General features: G+C 51.9%; 1 protein-coding gene across 3 annotated transcripts; it reads left to right on the top strand.

Annotated features, from left to right (window-relative positions):
- The first annotated feature begins 78 nt into the window (after window positions 1–78).
- On the top strand, window positions 79–21,030 carry SCNN1A (sodium channel epithelial 1 subunit alpha). Of its 3 annotated transcripts, none has more exons than XM_082349793.1 (13): window positions 79–247; window positions 365–725; window positions 8,350–8,617; window positions 9,412–9,602; window positions 14,470–14,573; window positions 14,965–15,128; window positions 15,566–15,664; window positions 15,881–15,998; window positions 18,495–18,573; window positions 18,711–18,768; window positions 18,903–18,958; window positions 19,120–19,195; window positions 19,625–21,030. In XM_082349793.1, the coding sequence occupies exons 2-13, from the start codon at window positions 370–372 to the stop codon at window positions 20,003–20,005; spliced, it is 1,950 nt and encodes a 649-aa protein (XP_082205919.1). In that variant the 5' UTR covers window positions 79–247; window positions 365–369; the 3' UTR covers window positions 20,006–21,030. The 3 variants fall into 3 exon arrangements, with proteins under 3 accessions (XP_082205919.1, XP_082205918.1, XP_082205920.1); XM_082349792.1 differs by having other exon boundaries at window positions 87–219; XM_082349794.1 differs by lacking the exon at window positions 19,625–21,030 and adding an exon at window positions 19,435–19,612 and having other exon boundaries at window positions 87–219.
- The last annotated feature ends 990 nt before the right edge of the window (window positions 21,031–22,020 follow it).

Here is a 22,020-nt window from a genome sequence, read left to right as displayed (position 1 = left end):
ACCCAAAGAGAAGCAGAAGGCAGAGACAGGGACGGAGAGAGGCTAAGACACAGACGCTGGAGGAAGAAGACCAAAGAAAGGGATTGACTCAGCGGGGCAGAGACTGCAGTGGAGACAGAAGGGGAGATTCTAGGACCGAAAGCAAAAAGGTGGTCTCATCGGGGAAGCAGCGAGGTCACTCCAGGGAGGCTCCAGCTCTTCTGGCCCCGACTCCTGCAGGTCAGCTGGCTCCTGGGGAGGGGGGCGGGTAAGAGAGGGAGAAGGTGGGCTGAGGGTGGGCTGAGGGCATGGCCCCGAGATGATGATGGAGGCACCCAGAGCCCAGGACTCAGTCCTGCCCCTCGTCCTCCCCGACCCACCCAAGGGCTCATGAAGGGAGACAAGCATGAGGAGCCTGAGCCGGGCCCCGAACCTGCGGCCCCCCCGCCGCCCACGGAGGAGGAGGAGGCCCTGCTGGAGTTCCACCACTCCTACCGGGAGCTCTTCCAGTTCTTCTGCAACAACACGACCATCCACGGCGCCATCCGCCTGGTGTGCTCGCAGCACAACCGCATGAAGACGGCCTTCTGGGCCGTGCTCTGGCTCTGCACCTTCGGCATGATGTACTGGCAGTTCGGCCTGCTCTTCGGAGAGTACTTCAGCTACCCCGTCAGCCTCAACATCAACCTCAACTCGGAGAAGCTCGTCTTCCCCGCCGTCACCGTCTGCACCCTCAATCCCTACAGGTCGGTCTCCTTCCACCACTTCTCCGAGCCTGGGAGGGGGGTTCAGAGGGTACAGGGGTGCCCACTGGGCAGGCAGATGCTCAGACCCAGAGGTAGGAGACGACACTCCTGTCCCGAGGTGGACCTCCCTTTGGGCAGGACAGGGAGTCCCCGACCTGATGGGCTGGCCTTCGCTCTGCCCAGTGACGCCTTCCTAGTGCCTGAGGCTTCACCAGAGCAGGCTTGGGGCACCGACAACTTCCTCCTCCGGCCCTTCATCCTCCCGCAAGTGGGAGGGAGTGCTGATGAGGTCAAGATGCTGAGAAGTCCAGAAGGGCAGGGTAAGGATCAGCCCCTCCTCCGCGTCAGGCGATGAAGCTGATGGAGGTTCTGCAGTAGGGCCATTGCAGGTGCGGTGGGGTGGGCGGTGGCAGCTGGCAGGGGCTGGGCCCTGGTATGGTGGTCTTGGTTGAGAAGGGGCGTTTGTTTTGGAGAAAGCAAAGTGGCGGGTGGTGGCAAAGCGTTCCGTGAGCCCGGAGGCGGGGGCTTGGAGAGTCACAGAGCCAGGAGAACAGGACAGCACTGGTCAGGCTGTTTCCCCAGAGGCTCAGGTGACCCTACTGGGCTGTACAGTCCACCTGCCCAGGTGACTGACTTTTACGTACTTGGGTGTGTCCTGAAGTTTTGGGTTTCATCACTGTTCTTTGCCAATTTTTGGTCTGGAAGCCAGAGTGGGTGGAGGTGACCATAGAGAAGACAGGAGGGCAGGGCTGGGTGTTTACACACACCCACATTTTCTGTGTATTCACTCAGTTCTGCCACACCTTGGGACACCGGAGGCAGGCCAGACATGGGGCTAGGCACCCGGCAAATGGGTTCACCAATAATTCCTGCAGTTGTTGCCGAGGGCCAGGTACTCTGCTAGGTATTTGAAAGATAAGATGGAAGAGACAGGCATATAAACAAATAACTTCAGCTCACTGTGATAGGTACAATAAAAATCGTGAGGTATATAGTCTCTGTCTTCAAGGAGTGTAAGATTTACGAGTGCACGTGTGTGTGATCTCAGGAGTCTGTGTGTGAGCAAACAAACGGGGTGCGCGTGCGATTGTGGGTGACTGGGATTGGTCACACACTGGAGGTGGTATATTCTGTTGTGTCCGAAGGTGTGTCATGAACTAATAAGGGTTGGGACCTCCTGTCCTACAGAGAAACATTGCCGGGCCATTTCACTGATTAACCCCCTTATAAGGTCCAGGGTAAGAGGCCAGTTACTAAGAAGCTGCCTCACGCACCAGACACAGCTAAGTACCCCACAGGCACCTCCTTTAATTCTCCCAACCATCCTACGAGGCAGGTACTATTATCATCCCTGTTTTACACTTGAGGAAACTGAGGCAAAGAGAGATAAGGCACAAGGTCACAGAGACAGTGACTCCGCTGTGACTCACCCTGTTTGCCTGATCGCAAATCCTGCCTCTTCTTAACACCCAAGATGTGCACGTGGAATAAATGGAATCTCCGCTCAGATGTTAACATCTCCTTTCTGAGCTTGTTTTATTCCCCTTCTCAGCCTTCTTTCTCTTCCCCTGGTCCCTGTGACTTTGCTTCTCTTCTTCCCAACCTCGGTGCTCCTCTGCCCTAATCTTTCCCCCCTCTTCCCCCACCCTCATCCCCTGGGGCAGTGGCGGAGGGGAGGGCAGGCAGGCCTGAGGCCTAGGCTCTCAATAAAATACTTGCGGTTGAAAGATGTGGGTGAGAGATGGACAGGGCAGGGGTGAATCTGTTGAGGCCTGCATATTTTCCAAGGTTCTGCAGGGAGCAGGGCCCTGAACAGTAGTGGAAAAAGCCCCCTGGGGGCTGTGAAAACCAGAGCCCCAGCCTCTGGGGCCTGCAGGCTGGGAGGCAGGTGTCCACACAGGAACAAAATCCCTCCTGCACGACTTAGTGGGGAGAGAACACAGCACCCTGGAAGGGAGGGGAGTCAGGGAAGGCTCCTCAAAGCCGGACAAGGGTATTGAACGTCTACTATGTGCTTGATCCTGCACTGGGTGCTTTAGAAGCACTACCTCATTTAATCCTGACAAGTCCATGGAGATGGGCATTATTATTTCCAGTTTTGCAGATGGGGAAGTGGAGGTGAAGTAACTGAGCAGGGTCAAACAGCAAATAATAAAAAAAATAACAACGATAATGGCTGACACATACAGTACTTAATATAGTACTTAATAGTACAAACAAATGAAAATTTTCTATTAATTAAATGATTTAATCTTCACAACAGACCTCTACTGTAGATACCAGTATTACTCCCATTTTATAGCTGAGGAAACTGAGGCCCAGAGAGGTTAAGTAACTTGCCCAAGTTCACACAGGGAACCGGTGGTGAAACTGCGATTCAAAAATCCCCCCCCGCCCCCCACATAGGAGCCAGTGCATCCTAGGTCAGCAGCTTGGTCACAAACCAAGTGTGTTTGATCTCAAAGCTCTTTCTCCCATTGCACTTTAAGGAGGGGCCAGGCAAAGGCATCCAGGGTTGGGGGGCTGGTGGGAGTCTGTGGGGAAGAGCAGCAGGAGTCCGGAGGGAGGAGGGAGGAGGGAGGAGGGAAGGATCCAGGCTATTGGTTCGTGTTCCAGGAGAGAGGCAGGGAAGGGTGGATAGGTTGATGCACCCAGTTGGGGGTGGGTGGTAACCTGAGTGTGACCCACGCTGCTGGCTGGCATGGGTACTAGAGGCAGAGGCAAGATGGGTGACTTGGACAGGGGAAGCAGGGAGGAGGTGGAAATCATGACCAGATGCCCACCTGCAGGCAGCTGAGCGTGGCCAGCAGAGGGGGAGGAAGAAGGGGGAGGGTGGTTCTGGGCTGTTCTATAACTGCCAGAAAAGGGGACAAGGCTGAAGACCTTCATGCTAAGCAAGGAGGTGCTGAGAATCCAATGTGAAAGGTCAGCTACAGCAATCCCCTCCTTTCTGGTTAACAAAGGGCTTTCTTCACCCCAGAGACAGGACCAGACATATCCACATCCATGGCAAACAAAGCCCAAGAACATATTTTTCATCCAGTCCTCGGAGGGATTGAGGCTGATTCTAAGGAAGAGCTTGGCATTCTTAGACAGCAAAGAAGGTCATGGAATCTTCCTTCCCAGAGATGGCAGAGCAGGGGGCATGGCAGTGAGGAGAAGGGCAGTGCCCCAAAGAGCTGCATTGAGGTAGGGGAAGGCTTTGAGCCAGGCCATCTGTCCCTGACCCTGGTCGGGGGTAGACCCTGCACTCACACAGGATCGGGAAAGCAGGCTCTGCATTGGCAGGGACAGAAAGCCCAGACTCTTACACCTGACACTCTCCCAACCCCCTCCCAGGGATGGACTCCTTCACGTCAGGAACCTTACTACCTCTGTAGCAGCTGTTGCTGGAAAGTTCTTCCTTAGGTAAAGCTGCAGCTTACCTCATCGCCACTTCTACCCTCCGGTCCTGGTTCTGTCTCTTTGGAGAAACTCTAAAGACATCTTCTTCTTTGCCCGATGGCCATCAGTTCAGGTGCACCTGACCGTGCTGCAGTTTGCCAAGTCCACTATCGCGATCTGATCTTCATCACAAGCTTGCTGGATAAGGAGGGAACTGTCAGCCCAGAGTCAGAGGACAAGACGGAGGCTCTGAGACCCTGAAGGCTTTGCAAAGGTCACCCAGCTGCTAGGTGGACGAGTCAGAATTGGAATCTGGTCTTAGGCTCCACTTTTGTTAAGATCACAAAGTCACAGGGCAGGTGAGTGGCAGGCAGTGCTCCTCTGTCTCCTTAGCTTTCTCTGCTTCAACAATAGGTTACTATTATCGTTCGCATTAAAGAACAGTCATGATTATAAAAACAACAGCCGCAGTTATACAGTACCCACTCTGCCAGGTATTTTCCTCAGTACTTTTCATTAACTCATTTAATCCTTATAACCACACTATGCAGCAGGTACTCCCATTTTACAGATGATGAAACAGAAGCACAGAGAAGATAAAGTAACTTTTCCAAAGTAACTTCTCCAAGGCTAACCATCTAGAAAGTGGTGAGGCTAGGAAATGAGCATGGAAAGCTGATTAGATCTCAGTTCCTGTAATATTCCCTTTAACTGCTGTTCTCTTTTTTTTTTTTAAATAGTAATCTTTTATTTATTTATTTATTATATTTATTTTTGGCTGTGTTGGGTCTTCGTTTCTGTGCGAGGGCTTTCTCTAGTTGTGGCGAGCGGGGGCCACTCTTCATCGCGGTGCGCGGGCCTCTCACCGTCGCGGCCTCTCTTGTTGCGGAGCACAGGCTCCAGACGCTCAGGCTCAGTAGTTGTGGCTCGCAGGCCTAGTTGCTCTGCAGCATGTGGGATCTTCCCAGACCAGGGCTCGAACCCGTGTCCCCTGCATTAGCAGGCAGACTCTCAACCACTGCGCCACCAGGGAAGCCCTACTGCTGTTCTTTTAATGACCAGTAACAAACAAATCTCAGAATGTCAAACACACACCTTCCACCTGAGCTACATTTTCTCCTATGAGAGGATGCGGGACAGCCGGCTGGACTTTTATGAGGGAGATAGTGGAGGAATGCTGTGAGGACGTGGACTAGGCAGTGATTGTTGTGGCTGCACACTAGGGCCTCCTGGGACTCTTGCAAAAACTACCTTGTTTGGGCCCCACCCGATCCCACCAAATCTGACTCTGGTGATTGAAGCCCTGCACTGATGGTTCACTTTTTCTTTAACTGAGGCAAAGTTACATACAGTAAAATGCACAGATCTTAGGTGCTCTTTGAGGCTTGGCAATCAAGATATTGATATTGAACATTTCCATTAGCTGGTGACCCTTTGTAGTCAATTCCTCTCCCACTATCATCTTCTGACTTCTATTACCATCAATTAGTTTTTTCTGTTCTTAGACTTCATATAAATGGAATCACACACTATGAATTTTCTTGTATGTGTGTCTAGCTTATTTGGCTCAACTTCATGTTTCTGAAATTCTTTCAAGTGGTTTTTTGTTGTTTGTTTGTTTTTGTTTCGGGTTTTTTTCTGTATCAGTCCCTTTTTACTGCTGAGCAGTGTTGATGGACATGTGGGTTCTTTCAAGTTTTTGACTATTATGAATAAAGCTGCTATGAACATTCACATTCAAGTCTTTAGGTTTTCATTGCTCTTGGGCAAATAGCTAGAAGTGGAATTGGGTGAAATATCCAGAGGGTTATAAGGTAGATGTAGATTTAACTTTATAAGAAACTACCAAACTGTCCTCCAAACTGGTGGTACCATTTTAAACTCCCAGCAACAGCAATTCCAGATGCTCCACATTCTCACCAACATTTAATGTTGTCAGTCTCTTACTTTTAGCCTAATGGATGTTAAATGGTACCTCATTATGGATTTCATTTGCATTTACTTGAGGACTAATTATCTTGAGCACCTTTTCATGTGTTTAGTGACCATTTGTATATTTTGGGGGTTCATTTTTAAAACAATTTGTCTTTTTCTTGTTGATTCATAAGAAGTTTTTATATTTCAGGATTTCTTCTTTAGATATATTTTTAAAAATATTTATTTGGTTGCACCGGGTCTTAGTTGTGGCATGTGGGCTCCTTAGTTGTGGCATACATGTGGGATCTAGTTCCCTGACCAGGGACGGAACCCAGGCCTGATACATTGGGAGCGAGAAGTCCTATCCACTGTGCCACCAGGCAAGTCCCTAGATATTCTTTATTCCAAGGAATTTTGCCCACCCCAAGGTCATGAAGATATCTTCTATATTTTCTTCTATAGTCTTTATGGTTCTGAATTTTTTGTTTAGGTCTATGATCCAGCTTGACTTAATTTTTGTATACGGACTAAGGTAGAGGTTGAGGTTCTTTTTTTTTTCTTTCTTTCTTTTTTTCATACAGTATCCAGTTGTTCCAGCACCATCTGTTTTAAAAAAATTATTTTTGCCATTGAGTTGAACTGGTGCTTTGGTCAAAAATCAGTTGACCATATATGTGTGATTATATTTCTGGACTCTATTCTGTGCCATTGATCTTTCGTTTAACCTTACATTAGCACTACACTATTTTGATTACTGTGGCTTTATAGTCTTAAACTCAGGTAGAAAAAGTCCTCTAACTTGGCTCTTCTTTTCCAAAATTGTTTTGGCCATTCTAGGGTCTTTGCATTTCCATATCAATCTTAGAATCAGCCTGTGAATTTCTTCCAAAGTGTCTGCTGAAATTTTGATAGACACTTGAGTTGAATCTAGAGAGCAATCTGGGAGACCTCATGAGTTTCTTTTTTTTTTTTAATATTTATTTATTTATTTTTGGCTGTGTTGGGTCTTTGTTGCTGCACGCGGGCTTTCTCTAGTTGTGGCGTGTGGCGGCTACTCTTCATTGGGGTGTGTGGGTCTCTCATTGCGGTGGCTTCTCTTGTTAGGGAGCACGGGGTCTAGGCCCACAGTCTTCAGTAGTTGTGGCACGTGGGCTCAGTAGTTGTGGCTTGCAGGCTCTAGAGCGTGGGCTCAGTAGTTGTGGTGCATGGGCTTAGTTGCTCCGTGGCATGTGGGATCTTCTCAGACCAGGCCTCTAACCCGTGTCCCCTGCATTGGCAGGTGGATTCTTAACCACTGAGCCACCAGGGAAGTCCCCCTCATGAGTTTCTGATCCATGAACATCTGCAACTCCTTTAATTTTGGTCTTGGTGGTTTGTTTCAGCAGGATTTTCAGTGTACAGGTCTTGCACTTCTTTCATTAGATTTATTCCCAGTGTTTGATGTTGTTTATGCTGTTTAATATGGAGTTGTATTTGATTTCATTTTCCAAATATTTGTTGCTAGTTTGTAGAAATACAATTAATTTTTGTACATTGGCTTTGTATCTTGCAACCTCGTTTAATTTCTAGGTGTTCTAAGTGTTTGTTTTGTTTTGGTAGATTCTATCCCTAAGGCCCTGCTACTCTGGACTTTCGTGATGCAGAATATAGGCCTTGTATTGAGAAGAAGGAATGTGAGGATTTATACTGGACCGTGTTTAACTTACAGTGTTTGGGCCCCACCCGAAACTCATTAAAACTGAGTCTCCTCTGGTGTACGGTGGGCAGGAGGGGGCGCGGCGTATGCAGCATTGGCATTGGCATTTTTTAAGTTCCTTGGAAGATTCTATAAGTGCAGTTGAGAACCCCAGATTTAGAAAGGGTCAGGTAGCAGACGGACCCAAAAGCTACCCTCGCCGGGGCGGGAAGGGGCGGGGGAATGGGGCGGGATGGCGCGCGCACCGCGGGTCCCTGGAGTGTCTGGGCCCAGGCCGCCCACACGCCTCCTGCCCTGGGAAGGGGCAGACAGGTTCCGGGTTCCCTTCCAGGCCAGGGCTAGGTGGGAGGAGAGCGCCGCCCGCCTCTCCCTCACGATAAACATGCGGCAATAAATGCCGTCACCGCCGGAGTTCACTGTCGCCTCCTATTATTCCGCGGACACACCTGTCTGCACGCCCCCTCGCCCCCGAGATAGCCTGGGAGACCCCAGAGCTATTCCCCGCAGGCTTCTCCGGGAGGAACCGGCCTCTCGGGTTACAGACAGGGAAACTGAGGCCCAGGGGGGCCGGGGATTGTCGCGAGGCCGCCGCCTCCTAGTCCGACCCTCTGCCATCGCCCCTCCCAGGTACACGGAAATTAAAGAGGAGCTGGAGGAGCTGGACCGCATCACAGAGCAGACGCTCTTCGACCTGTACAAGTACAACTCCTCCAACACCCTCGTGGCCCACGCCCGCGGCCGCCGCGACCTGCGGGAGTCTCTGCCGCACCCCCTGCAGCGCCTGCCGGTCCCGGCTCCGCCCCACGCCGCCAGCAGAGTCCGCCGATCCGGCTCCAGCCTGAGGGATAATAACCCGCAGGTGAACTGGAAGGACTGGAAGATCGGCTTCCAACTGGTAAGGCCCCGCCCACTCGCCCCGCCCCTCTGGTTCATCCAGAGCCCGGGACTCCGCTCCGCCCCCTTTTCCTACGCGCCTCTGCTGCCAGTGATACAAGGCAGGCCCAGTCCGCTTGCTGGTAAAATGAACAAGGTAAATACTTAAATATGGTTTGAAAAATAAAATTAAATGGCATCTCTCTGGGCGCCAGCTTGTGGAGGCTCCTCGCTGGGGGCCTCTGTGGGAGCGTTTATGGGGTGGGAAGTCAGATCTACTGTGGAAAATGCACTTTCTGAATTCCAATCCCCCCCAATGGGACTCAGTTGGGACCCTCCAGTGTGATGGGGCACTGGGGCTCCGCCGGCCTAAGACAGAGACTAGGGAGACAGTAACAAGGAAACTTTAAAAATAAATGGGAGAGAAGCAGAGAGAGAAGAAAGAGAGGCCCCTTTAGTGAGAGCGGAGCATGGTACCCGGAGACGGGGGTTCCAGTCCCTGCTCTGCTGCTGGGACGAACCACTTGATTCCTCAGTCTTCCCATCTGTGAAATGGGGAGAAGAATCCTTGCTCAACCCTCCTCGGAGGCTGCATAAATGACCCCGAGGTGTGTGCAGCACCCCGAGGTGTGGTCTCCTCCATTAATCCCCTGCTCTCCGGGTCCGCTCTTCTCGGGGCTTCTGTTTCTTCCCACTCCTGGCTCCCCACCCCTGTCTATCGGTCGTCAGGACCCCAGACTATCCATTCCTTGACCTTGGCCCCGTCCTGCTTACCCTTGCTGCTGGTCCTCTGACTCTCTGGTCTCCTGTGTCTAGTGCAACCAGAACAAATCGGACTGCTTCTACCAGACGTACTCATCAGGGGTGGATGCGGTGAGGGAGTGGTACCGCTTCCACTACATCAACATTCTGTCCAGACGGCAGGACACCTCTCCGTCGCTGGAGGAGGACGCGCTGGGCAAATTCATCTTCGCCTGCCGCTTCAACCAGGCCTCCTGCAATGAGGCGTGAGTCTGTCCCTGCGGCCTGGCTTCGTGCTCCCCACGGGGTCTCCTTCCCTGCGCCAGCCTGAGGCCCAGCATGGCCAGCACCCCGGAATGCTGGTTGACTAAATAAATGCCTGCAGGTGGAGAGGAGGGAGAAGCATTGACTTCAGGTCCAAACCTCTGCCCCAGGAATTGTCCTGCAGGATTTCTGCTGCTCCCTGCAGGGCTGGGTCTGAGTGAAGCAGCCTCAAATGGATGCCCTGGGAAGGCTGGGGTTGAGGTCCGGCTTTGAGAAACCAAGGGCTGGAAGCATGGTTCCCCATTTTTCTAAGGCCTCTTTCTCACTAGCATCAAACTCCAGAGTGCCTGGAAGGTCATCTGGTCCCCTGCCCCACTTGCTCAGATGACGCGGCAATAGTGGTGTAGTGGACACAGCATGGACTGAGTCAGGGACTAACCCTCAGTTCCTGCTCTGGCTCTGTTTCTTCCAGGCCAGGTGACTCTGAGCATTTCACATCACTCTTCGGAGACTATTTCTTTGTAAAGTGGGGGAAATGAGATTCATTCAATGTTCATTGAACAAATATTTTTGGCTGTCTGGGCTATGTGCCAGTCACTGTTGTAGGCACTTGGGATACGTCAAAGAAGAAGAAGAAAACTCCTTGCCCTTTTGGCACTTTTTCTTTCTTTTTCTTCTTTTTTTTTTTTTTCTTTCTTTCTTTTTTTTTGGCCACACCGTGTGGCATGCTGGATCTTAGTTCACTGACCAAGGATTGAATCCACTCCCCCTGCAGTTGAAGTTCAGAGTCTTAACCGCTAGACCTCCAAGGAAGTCCCTTGGCACTTTTTCTTAAGTGATGAAGATGATGATAACATCTATCTCCAAGTGCAAGAGATGACGAGTTGAGGGCACTTTACACACTGCAGTGAGTGGTGGGTCTCATTACTCCTGTGAAGTGACACTCACACAGACGAAGTGACTTGCCCTAGGCCACCAGGCCAGCTTGAGCCAAGGGTCCTCCCCACTCTACTGCATTGCTCGCCAGGCATTCTTTCAGTCACATCTCCTGTCATAATGTCCTTGCAAAGAGGTCATGGCAGCTGCCAGCTCTCTGAGGGCTGGGAGAGGCTAGGGGTAAAAGGAGGTCCCCTTCTGTAGCCTCTGGCCCCTCCTACCCCCGCCTTCCCCTCCCTATTCCTCAGTGTTCAGGCACCATCTCCCTGCCTCTGCCTGGCTGAGGAAGGGTGTTCAGGCAGCATCTCCACTCTACAGGGACCCCTGCCCTTTTTTGTCACTAGGGCCACGTGTCACCTGCTTCTGCCGCCACCCCTCACCTGGAGCACACAGTCTGCCCAGCGCACACCTTTGTTCCTGTCTCTTGTTTCTGTGTTTGTTTGAGGACAGAAGCTGCCACTGGGGAAGTGAGACCAGCACCTGAGCCTGGGTCAGCCCACACCTGCCACCGACTTGCTCTGTCACCCTCTCACTTTGCCTGCCCCAGGCTGCTGCCTCCCCATCAATGGAAAGTCCATCGTTCATCTCAGGCTTGACGCTTAGGTCACTTCCTCAGTTCAGAGCCTCATCATTTCTCACCGGGGTTATTATAACCCTCCTAATTTGTCTCTCTGCCTCTCAATCCTCCCTTTATTCTGCGACTACAGGAAGCTTTAATACTTCAGGGTTCTGCCTGCACTTCACTGTACTTAACTATTCCAGTCAGGCCTGTTTAAAATCCTTCAGTGTCTCTCTGGCCTTCGGAATTGAGTTCAAGCTCTCTATCATGGCTTTCTCAGTCCTCCCCTCCCCCGTATCCAACACCCTTTCCCCTCTCTCTATAATCTTTTCTTTAATAACAGCTTTACTGAGGGACTTCTCTGGTGGTCCAGTGGGTAAGACTCCGCGCGCCCAATGCAGGGGGCCCTGTTTCGATCCCTGGTTGGGGAACTAGATCCCACACGCATGCCGCAACTAAAAGATCCTGCGAGCCACAGCTAAGACCCAGCGCAGCCTAAATAAAAAAATTAAAAAATAAGTATAAAAAGAAAACCAGCTTTATTGAGATATAATTCACATACCACAAAATTCATCCTTTTAATGGCTACAATTCATTTGTTTTTAGTATATTCGCAGAATTGTGCAACTATTACCACTATCTAATTATAGAATATTTTCCTCACTCCCTGTTCCTTCCCCTCCTGCAAGCCTTGGCAACCACTAATCTACTTTCTGTCTCTATGGATTGCCTACTGGGGACATTTCATATAAATGGAATCACACAATATGTGGTCTTCTGTGACCGGCTTCTTTCACTTAGCATCGTGTTTTCAAGGTTCATCCATGTTGCAGTGTTATCAGTAATTCATGCCTTTTTTTTTTTGGCCATGTCGAGAGGCATGTGGGATCTTAGTTCACCAACCAGGAATCAAACTGGTGCCCCCTGCAGTGGAAGCACGTAGCCCTAACCACTGGACTGCCAGGGAATCCCCCCAGTTCCTGCCTTTTTTCTGACTAAATAGTTTTCCATTGTATGCATAAGCCACATTTTGTTTATCTCTTCTTCAGTGGATGGACGTTTGGCTATTATGAATAATGCTGCTATGAGCATTCTTGTACACGTTTCTGTAGGGATGTATATTTTCATTTCTCTTAGGTAGATACCTAGCAGTGGAATTACTGGGTCACATAGTAATTCTATATTTAACATTTAGAGGAATTGCCAGACTGTTTTCCAAGTAGCTGCGCTGTTTTGCATTCCCACCAGCGGTGTGTGAGTGTTGCAAATTCTCCCCAGCCTCCCCTTGTTATATCTGTCCTTTTGACTTTAGATGTCTTAACGAATCCCTGTACTCTTTTTTTTAAATTAATTTATTTTATTTATTTCATTTTTGGCTGTGTTGGGTCTTTGTGGCTGCACGCGGGCTTTCTCTAGTTGTGGCGAGCGGGGACTACTCTTTGTTGCGGCGCGCGGGCTTCTCATTGTGGTGGCTTCTCTTGTTGTGGAGCACGGGCTCTAGGTGCGTGGCTGCAGTAGTTGTGGCACGAGGACTCAGTAGTTGTGGCTCGTGGGCTCTAGAGCGCAGGCTCAGTAGTTGTGGCACATGGGCTTAGTTGCTCCGCGGCATGTGGGATCTTCCCGGACCAGGGCTCGAACCCGTGTCCCCTGCATTGGCAAGTGGATTCTTCACCACTGTGCCACCAGGGAAGTCTCTGAATCCCTCTACTCTTAATAGCAAATTTATATAGCTCTTACTGAGTGCTAAGCACCGTTCTGAGTGTAATTTAATCCTCCCAGTATCCCTGTGAAGTAAGTAATATGATTATCCCCATTTTACAGATGAGGAAACTGCAGCACAAAGAGATCAAGTACCTGGGCTGGTCCTCCAGCTAACATTTGTTAGAGCTCGGATTCAAGTACAAGTTGTTTTGTTCTGGAGTCTGTGCTCTTCACCATCACGTTATACTGCTTCTCATATATATATTCTCATAATGTGCTTACTGTGTTTCTCTTTGTATGTGTTTTTACCAAGTGTGTATGTAATGTGGACATAAATGGCATTGTGTTATGTATCTCATGTCACTTTTTTTTTTTTAAACTAAGTTCTATGAGTTTAAGAACGATCCATGGTGCTCTGTCTACTCTGTTGATTCCACCTGCTGCAAACAGCCCGTGGTGTGCATCTGCCACTCTGTCCCTGTCCCTCTCCTCTGAGCAGGGCTCACAGGCCTTGCAGGACTGGCCGCTTCTTCCTTCCTCCCTCCCTGAGGGAAGCCTTTGTTCTGGAAATGCTGACTTCCTAGCCCTTCCCAGAATGTGCACCAGTACTTCGCACCCCTGAGCCTTTGCTCTTCAAGGCCGATGGAGCATTCCAGATCATGTAGTTCCATCTCCTCGTTTTACAGATGAGGAGAGTAAGCTTAGGGAAAAATGGCTGCTCAAGGCCGTCCAGCCAGCGCCCCGCTCCTGATCTCCTTCCAGCCTTCTTCCCTCTCCTACTTCTCTTCCTTCCTCCTCTGCCTCTCTCGGCCCAAAGCCTCGTCCGCCTCTTCTCCCTGCTCCCCTCACTGGCTCCCAGAGGGCAGGGTCGTTAGAACACAGATCCCCTCTGTTCCCTTGTGGGCTCTGGCTGCAGCCCCGCATAGCCTCCCTGTTGGGGGACCTGTGATTTGCTGTCAAATCGTGTTCCTGTTGCAACACAAATCTGTGATTCCTTTCTCTCTGTTCCCAAACCTGTCCCAGCCCAGCTTTGGACCTACCAGTGGGAGGCATGCTGATGTGAGAGGCCCCGTTCCCGCCCTCGGATCTGACCTTCCTCCTTGAAGCTTTGTGCCCACTGGTCTCACGCTCCTCCCCCCGGACCCCCCTTCCCTTCCGTTCATTTGTCAGCTAGTTGTTAACCATCTCCGATATCTCCAGTGTGCTGAGAACCACACCATTACCCCAGAGATGATTCGGACACGAATGAGATGTGGCTCCTGTCCTCAAGGAGATTATAATCCAAATGGGGAACTAAGAGTTAGACATGTGAGAAGCTAGGGACGCTGCAGGAGTTCATAATGCAGCACAGTGACGGGAGGGTCACAAGGCCAGTGGGGTCAGCTGGCCTGGTGGAAGGAGCCTGGGCTGGAAGATAGCTGATCTGGGTTTGTGTCCCGTCTCATCCTTGCTGCTTGTGTGACCTTGGGCAGCTGCTTGATCTCTCCGAGCCCGTGCGTCCTCTTCTGTGAAGGAGGATGATGCCCAGTGGAGTGACTGAGGGCTTGTGGGCAAGGCTCCCAGCACTGTGTTGGCACATAGTAGGTGATCAGGAAACAAAGGGCTCTGAAAGTCTTGCTCTCTCTGACCCTCTGCACTTTCCCCTCTGACCCCTCTCTCTCTCTCCTGCATAGGAATTACTCCCACTTCCACCACCCGATGTATGGGAACTGCTACACTTTCAATGACAAGAACAGCTCCAACCTCTGGATGTCCTCCATTTCTGGGGTCAACAACGGTGCGCCATCCCTGCCCTCGGCCCAAGCCCCTCCCCCGCCCTGTTCACCCACATTTACCCACCTTGAGCCCGCGTCCTAGTGATGCTCGGGGCCTCACTGCAGCATGCCCATCTGTATCCTGGAAAAGTCCTCTTTGTTTTTTCTCCCCCGTGGGCATCACGTGGTGCATTCCAGGTGTGGTAGGAATCCTGTCCCAGTCCTGCCTTCCGCTGCCCCTCACCCCAACCCCGAATCCAGCTCAGGGGTTGCCAAATCCATTTGCAGGTCTTCCTGAACTTGCTGCCCTTGGAGGCTTAGAGACTAGGCAGGGTGGGTGGGTGGGAGAGTGGGTTTCCAACCCCTGATGCTTCTCCCAGACCCCCCTCACTCTGTTCCCTCCGCATCCCCCAGGTCTGTCCCTGACGCTGCGTACAGAGCAGAATGACTTCATCCCGCTGCTGTCCACGGTGACCGGGGCCAGGGTGATGGTACACGGGCAGGATGAGCCCGCCTTTATGGATGATGGAGGCTTTAACCTGCGGCCTGGTATGGAGACCTCCATCAGCATGAGTAAGGCAAGGAGGCTGACTGGGAGGCCTGGGAAGAGAGCCTCAGATGAGGGGCGGGGAGAGGGCCTGGGGGGTGACAGCCAGAGGACTGGAAGAGGTCGTGCAGGGTGAGCCTCGAGTGCGTGGAGGTCTTCAGGAGCAGAAATCAGGGGTGAGGGGCCCGGCCGAGTGGGCGTCAGGAAGTAGGGATCTGGGGGGGTGAACCTCGGGCGAGAGCACCGAGAAGGGGTGTGGGGCATGCTTGGGGTTCCAGGGGATGCTCCGGGCCCAGTGTCCTTGGAAGTAGTCCCGGGCGTGTGTTTTGAAATGGCGAGGCAGATAGGAGAGGAGGTAAGGTAGGACATACAGCCTGGGACTGAGGGAAGACAGAGGCCAGGAGGAGGCCTTGACCACCAGAGGTCTGACCTCTGACCTCTGACTTCTCCATGTCTCTGCGTTCGCAGGAAGCCGTGGCAAGACTTGGGGGTGACTATGGCGACTGCACCAAGAATGGCAGCGATGTCCCAGTGGAGAACCTTTACGGTACCAAGTACACGCAGCAGGTGAGGCTCAGCCTGTTTCTATGGCGACCATCTCCCAGGCCTGCCGCGCAGGTCAGCCAAAGCCACAGGGTGTGAGTGATGGGTGATAGGGACGGGTGGAGAGAGGGATGGAGGCGCATTGCAGGGACTGGTTTGTGCTCCCCTGCCCTGCCGTTTGGAGCTGCGTCGGGGAGGGCAGGCCTGACCCCCTCCCCCCTTCATTCTCCCCTCCTGCAGGTGTGTATCCATTCCTGCTTCCAGGTGAACATGATCAGGGAGTGTGGCTGTGCCTACATCTTCTACCCGCCGCCCAGGGGTGTGGAGTTCTGTGACTACAGGAAGCATAATTCCTGGGGTGAGACTGCGGGAGGCCCGGCCCCACACCCCACTTGAGCCCCTGCACCCTCAGTGCCCTGGCTGTGGCTTCTGGCTCCCACGGTCTCCGGCAGGAGAACCTGCCGACTCTTGTGTTCCGGCCCTTAGATGCTCCCCCTCTCCGTTTTCCTCTCACTCTCTGTCTCTCTCCTCTATCTCTGTTCCTCCCTCACAGTTTCTCTCTCTCTCCGTTTTGGCTTCCGTGTGTTTATAATGGGATGGCCCCATTTAAAAATAACTCGCAGCAAAAAGGAAGAAAGAGCACATGAAGAAGATCTCCCCCGGGTTCTGCGCTCTGACTGTAGCTTCCCGGCTCACTCCCCAGGGCACCAGCCGGGCGGTGCTGGGCACTGGTGAGGCAGCACTGGGGGCAGGAAGAAAATACTAGAAGTTATGTGCACCTGCCTCATTCCCTAACATCTTCCATTTTATGTATGTTTTATAATGTACGTAATGTATCAGTTCAGTAGGAGTGGGTATGTCATTTAGAAACCCAATACATAGATTGGAATGGCTTATGGAGGAATGTTTTACCTACAGGAGGGCACAATCAAAAGAATCTGGAGGGCACTAGATTCTCCTCCTGACCCTGGTCTAGGAGCCGACCAATCCCTTTTCCTTTTTTCTACAGCTGAGTTATTCAACAGGGAAGCTGTGCTTGGAGAGAAAGAAAATCCCCAAGAGACTAGAAAATAGACGGCGTGCGTCCCTGTGCACATGCCCTTACCTGGCACAGCTGACCCCTCCGAGGGGACATGGCAGGGGCACAGCAGACCCTAGAGTTGCGTGCTGCTTCTGTCTTGGCTCTGCTGGGTTCATCTTTGTGCCTACTTTCTTTCCTGGCTCTGCTGCGCTCAGCTTTCCCCCTGCCTGTGCTCTGCAGTCGGCCTTCCGGCCTTCCGATTCCTGGCCCTCTGGCCTTAGAGCATGACAGCGCGTCAGAGCTGGAGGGAAGCTCAGAGGGCGTCTGGCCTGACGGGCTTCTTTCTCAGATGAACAAGCTGAGGTTCCTGAGGGAAGACGCGATGTCCCAGGACACGCAGAACAGGGACTCTGCCCACTGCTCCCCCGACCCCCAAACAGTGATTGCTAAGTGGTTGTGAATTTGAAAAAGATCTGCGAGAGAAAAATAACATTGCTGTTCGCTGAGAAGCTGTGAGATTGAGGGAGAGGAACTTGGCTGAAAACACAGTCTGTTGAGTTTCCTGAGGATGGCTTACTCCCAGAGAAAAGGGCCTAGCTGCTTCCCACTCTTCCTAATTAAAGATTAATTATGTAATTAATAATATAAACCCTGGTAGACAGAGAGATTTGGGTCAGAAATGAAGGAGGACTTCTGGACCGGTGACTAAAAGTAGCAAGAATGACAAAATAACCTTACTTAGAACTTGGGAAATAAGGGTGAAGTGCGAATTCATGGTCCCATTATTTTTTTTCTTGGTAACAGCTTTATTGAGGTAATTCATTTCCCGGATAACTCACCCAGTGAAAGTGTACAGTGGAACTTTAGTATACTTTCAGTTTTTAGCACAGTCATAGAGCTGTGTATCAATCATCACAATCAATTTAGAACCTTTTCATCACTCCAAAAAGAAACTATGTACCCATTAGCCCTCTCCATCTCCCCTTTCCCTGCGACCACAGGCTCTCTCACTGCCTCCACTGTCCCACGCCCCTCATAACCACTAATCTACTTACTATCTACCATAAGATTTGCCTGTGTTGGACATTTCTTATATCACAATATGTGATCCTTTGTGATTGGCTTCTTTTCATTAGCCTAATGTTTTCAAGGTTCATCCACTTTGTAGCATATACCAGTACTTCATTCCTTTTTATGGCTGAATAATACTCATTGTATGGATGGACCACATCTTGTTTATCCATTCATCAGTTGATGGACCTTTGGGTTGTTTCCATTTTTTGGCTATTGTGAATAATGCTGCTGTGAACATTTGTGTACAAGTTTTGTGTTGAGTTTTCAATTCTCTTGGGTGTGGAATTGCTGGTGCATAGAGAAGTTCTATGTTTAACCTTTTGAGGAACCGCCAGACTGTTTTCCACGACGGTGGTACCATTTTACATTCCCAGCAGTGATGAGTTCCAGTTTCTCCACATCCTCACCAACACTTGTTATTGTCTTTTTCCATTATAGCCATCCTAGCCAGTGTGAAGGGGTATCTCGTTGTGTCTCATTATTCTTACACAAAAATTGTTCCCATTTCCTTCTTTGACTTTTAAATGTTTGTCCATATCCTGTGCATCTTTACAGAGGTGTACCCTCGTTGTTTTTATTTTTTATTGGACTTAGCTTAATTTCTTAAACATTTTCTGGTGCTGCCACTCAGGAGGCATCACTGTAACGCTATGTAACACTCTTGTGAAGTGGGCGCCAGGGATCTTGGGAGACCTCTTGGGTGTGGGGTGGAGAAGGTTGAGGGGGCCTAGGGAAATGAGCACGTCTCTGCACCTACAGGCTACTGCTACTATAAGCTCCAGGACGCCTTCTCCTCAGACCGCCTGGGCTGTTTCACCAAGTGCCGGAAGCCATGCAGGTGAGCTTCCCCACTCCACCCCCCCTGGAGTGCAGGGTGGGCAGCTGGCCGCTTGGCTGGGTAGAATACAGAGTCCTCAGCCCAGCTTTGAGTGGGAGAGCCTCACCCCCATCACTGAGCGCCTTCTCCGTCCCCAGTGTGACCACCTACAAGCTCTCTGCCGGTTACTCACGATGGCCCTCGGTGACATCCCAGGTAAAGTGTGTGTGTGTGTGTGTGTAACATTGTGGTCTTCTGGGCATATGTTTATGGGTGTGTATGACCCCACCCCATCCCTGTAAGCCTGAAGACTCTGGGGTGACCCCATTGACAGCTCAATCCTTTCCCAGGACTGGGTCTTCAAGATGCTGTCCCGACAGAACAATTACACCATCAAGAACAAGAGGTCAGTCCTACCCTGGTTCCGGCCCCGGGAAAGGAATTTTTTGGAGGGAAAACAGACCTGGGAAGAGGGATCATTGATACGGTTGATTGGAGGGGGTGTTTTCGAGCGGCAGAGAAGTTAACCCTCTGCCGTTTCTTCCCACCCTCTCCCCCACTCCAAAGAGATGGGGTTGCCAAACTCAACATCTTCTTCAAGGAGCTGAACTACAAAACCAACTCTGAGTCTCCCTCTGTCACGGTGCGTCCTGCCTCAGTGAGGCTGGGATTCTCTTGGGGATCTTAGCGGGGTGGCTGTCTGTATAAACACAAGGGATGGCCTCTGTGGGCCAGAGGGCTTGGGCCTCGAAGGTGGAAAGGGGATAGGGCAAGGGTGAGGATTAGAAGGTTGGAAGGGGGATGCTCGCTGGGGGTGAAGTCTCTGGGGCAGGGGGTGCCGGATGATGGGGAGAAGGCCCCTGAGACAGGTCTGGGTTTCAGCCGTCCCCGTGGTGGCCTGGTTCTCAGCTTTCCCTGGAAGAAACCAACCAGTGGTCATGTGCTCCCAGGGGAGGCGAGCAGAGGCCAGGGGCCCAGGGAGCGGGAGAGGCTGAGCAGGGTGGCCGAGGGCCTACGGGCGGGAGGGCAGGGTTCCTCTGCTGAGTGGTCGGTGTGCCTCTCTCCCGTACAGACAGTCACCCTCCTGTCGAACCTGGGCAGCCAGTGGAGCCTGTGGTTCGGCTCCTCTGTGCTGTCTGTGGTGGAGGTGGCCGAGCTCATCTTTGACCTCCTGGCCATCACATTCCTCATGCTGCTCCGGAGGTTCCAGAGTCAATACTGGTCCCCAGGCCGAGGGCGCAGGGGTGCCCAGGAGGTGGCCTCCACTCCAGCCTCCTCCCTCCCCTCCCGTTTCTGCCCCCACCCCGCCTCCCCATCCTCATCCCCGCCGGGCCCTGCCACCTCCCTGGCCTTGTCAGCCCCTCCGCCTGCCTATGCCACCCTGGGCCCCCGCCTGGCTCCATCAGGCTCCACGGAGGCCAGCTCCTCTGCCCACACTCCGGGGGAGCCCTGAGAGGGAAGGACGGTGTCCCCTCCCCAAGGCAGGCACTTCCCTTGGTGGGAGGAGACCAACCTTGGCAGGATTAGAGAATGTTTGGGGCTGCCTCTCAGAGCTGCCCAGCTGCCTGTGCTGTGGGGCAGGGAAGCAGGCTGGATAGGGGGCTGAGGAAATTGTCTGGAGAACCACGGCCAGCATGACCTTGGTTCCTGCCCTCTACCCGCTGGTCCTGCCTCAAGAACTCTCTGGTTTCCCCACCCGAGTGCAGGCAAGTCCTCTTTTCCCTTGGATCAGCCAAGCCAAACTTGGATCTTTGACAAAGAACTTTCCTAGGAAACAACTGACAACCAGAACAAAACACAAACAAGGGCACACAAAGGCATGCATGGTTTCCTCCTCAAAGATGACTGGATTCAGCCCTAGAATGGCCCTCCACGCTGCTTTCCAGGGACACAGACATTTGCTCCTCTTCTTGAACTTGGGTGGGGAACCCCACCCAAAAGCCCCCTTGGTTAGTTGCTAGGCAATTCCCTTTCCCTGACTCCCAGGGCAGGGGCTGGAACAGCCCAGTGTAGTAAAGACTTGGCCATTCCCAGTCGGGAGTCCCAGGACTCTTCCAGCCTCACGACCCCATGCCCCCACGGAGCCACACATTTGGATTTGGATCAATAGGCATTTGGATTTGCTCAAGCTATTTCCTTAGCCTGGAAGCTTCTCCCACCATCTGCTGGAGAACTCCTATGCATCCTTTAGAACCCCTGCTCAGATACCATTACTTCTGTGCAGGCTTCTGCCCCATCTTGTCTTGCCCAGACGTGACCACTTCCCTATCCTGCGGACTCCCATAGCACACCATAACATCCACAGAAATGCAGATGCTGCATTTTACTTTCCTGTTCATTTGTGTCTGCGTCCCCAACCAGACTGAGCTCGTCGTGGTCAGGATTGAGTCTTGTTCATTTACGGATCCTCAGGGTCTAGCCCAGTATCCTGCTTGGAGCAAGTAGGCAGGTACTTAATAAATGTTGTTGCACAAAGAATGTCTGGAGAGCTGGATGGGGGCACCATGAAGGGCTCAGGGAGTGGATGCAAGTCCTGGGTCACCGTCCAAGCACCTGGGAGGTCCCGGCTTGGGGGAAGAGACAGTCTCCCATACCCCTGGCTGCACTACGGAAATGACCATTCTTCAGGGGCCTTAGGAGAGACAAACTGTCTTGCCAGTTCCTCCCTGGGCATTGCTGAGCATCTGCTATGTGCCCATCACCATGTTCAGGTGGGAGGTGAAGACAGGTGCCCTTCCGTCAGGAGACCTGCTGTGCAGTGCTTGGGATGATGTGCCCCTGTCCATGGCCTGAACCTCCTTTCCTTCCCAACCTTGGTTACCACCATCTGTAATCCTCCTCTCCATTCGCTGAGTACCACTCACCACCCAGCTGCAACATTTTCGTCCCCATCTGCCTCGTCTGCAGCATCCTCACCTGCCTGCCTCCCCATCAACCGCCCGGTAGTGGTGGAGGAGTATGAGAACCAGGCCAGGTTCCTAGGAACCTCAAAGACTGTATATACTCACTCTCACGTCATCACAGAGAGAGCAGCATTGGGAATCTTCCCAGCTTTTATTTTCACGAAGGAGAAATTGAGGGATGTCTGAACAGAACCCTGGTTTCCAGACCCCCAGTTCCTTCCCCCATTCCAGCATCAGACCTGGAACTCAGAAGTCACCCTTCCTGACCCTCTTCAGGACCACTTCCCCTGCTGCCTTGGTCTTACTCCCCTCAATTGTGATCTCCCCGTCCTGAGGAGCCATGTCAATCTTGGGAAAGAGGGGGGGGATGGTGGAGGGAGCGGGAAGGTAGGAAAGGTCGTGACGAGGAAGTGATGTGATGAGTCCTGACTTCCCTTTCCTAGACTCAAGATGATGAGGGGAAAATGCTGGTGTCACAATGGTTTCCTCTCAGAGCCCTCAGGTTCGGCCTGCTCTTGTGCTCTCTGGCCACAGCCTATCAGTCAGTCCTGTCCCAGTCCTCCCT

Source organism: Balaenoptera borealis (genome assembly GCF_965194805.1).
Source record: "Balaenoptera borealis genome assembly, chromosome: 13".
In the NCBI taxonomy this organism is placed as follows: domain Eukaryota; kingdom Metazoa; phylum Chordata; class Mammalia; order Artiodactyla; family Balaenopteridae; genus Balaenoptera; species Balaenoptera borealis.
The sequence above is the reverse complement of the archived record's forward strand: the minus strand, read 5'-3'. Positions and strand labels throughout refer to the sequence as shown.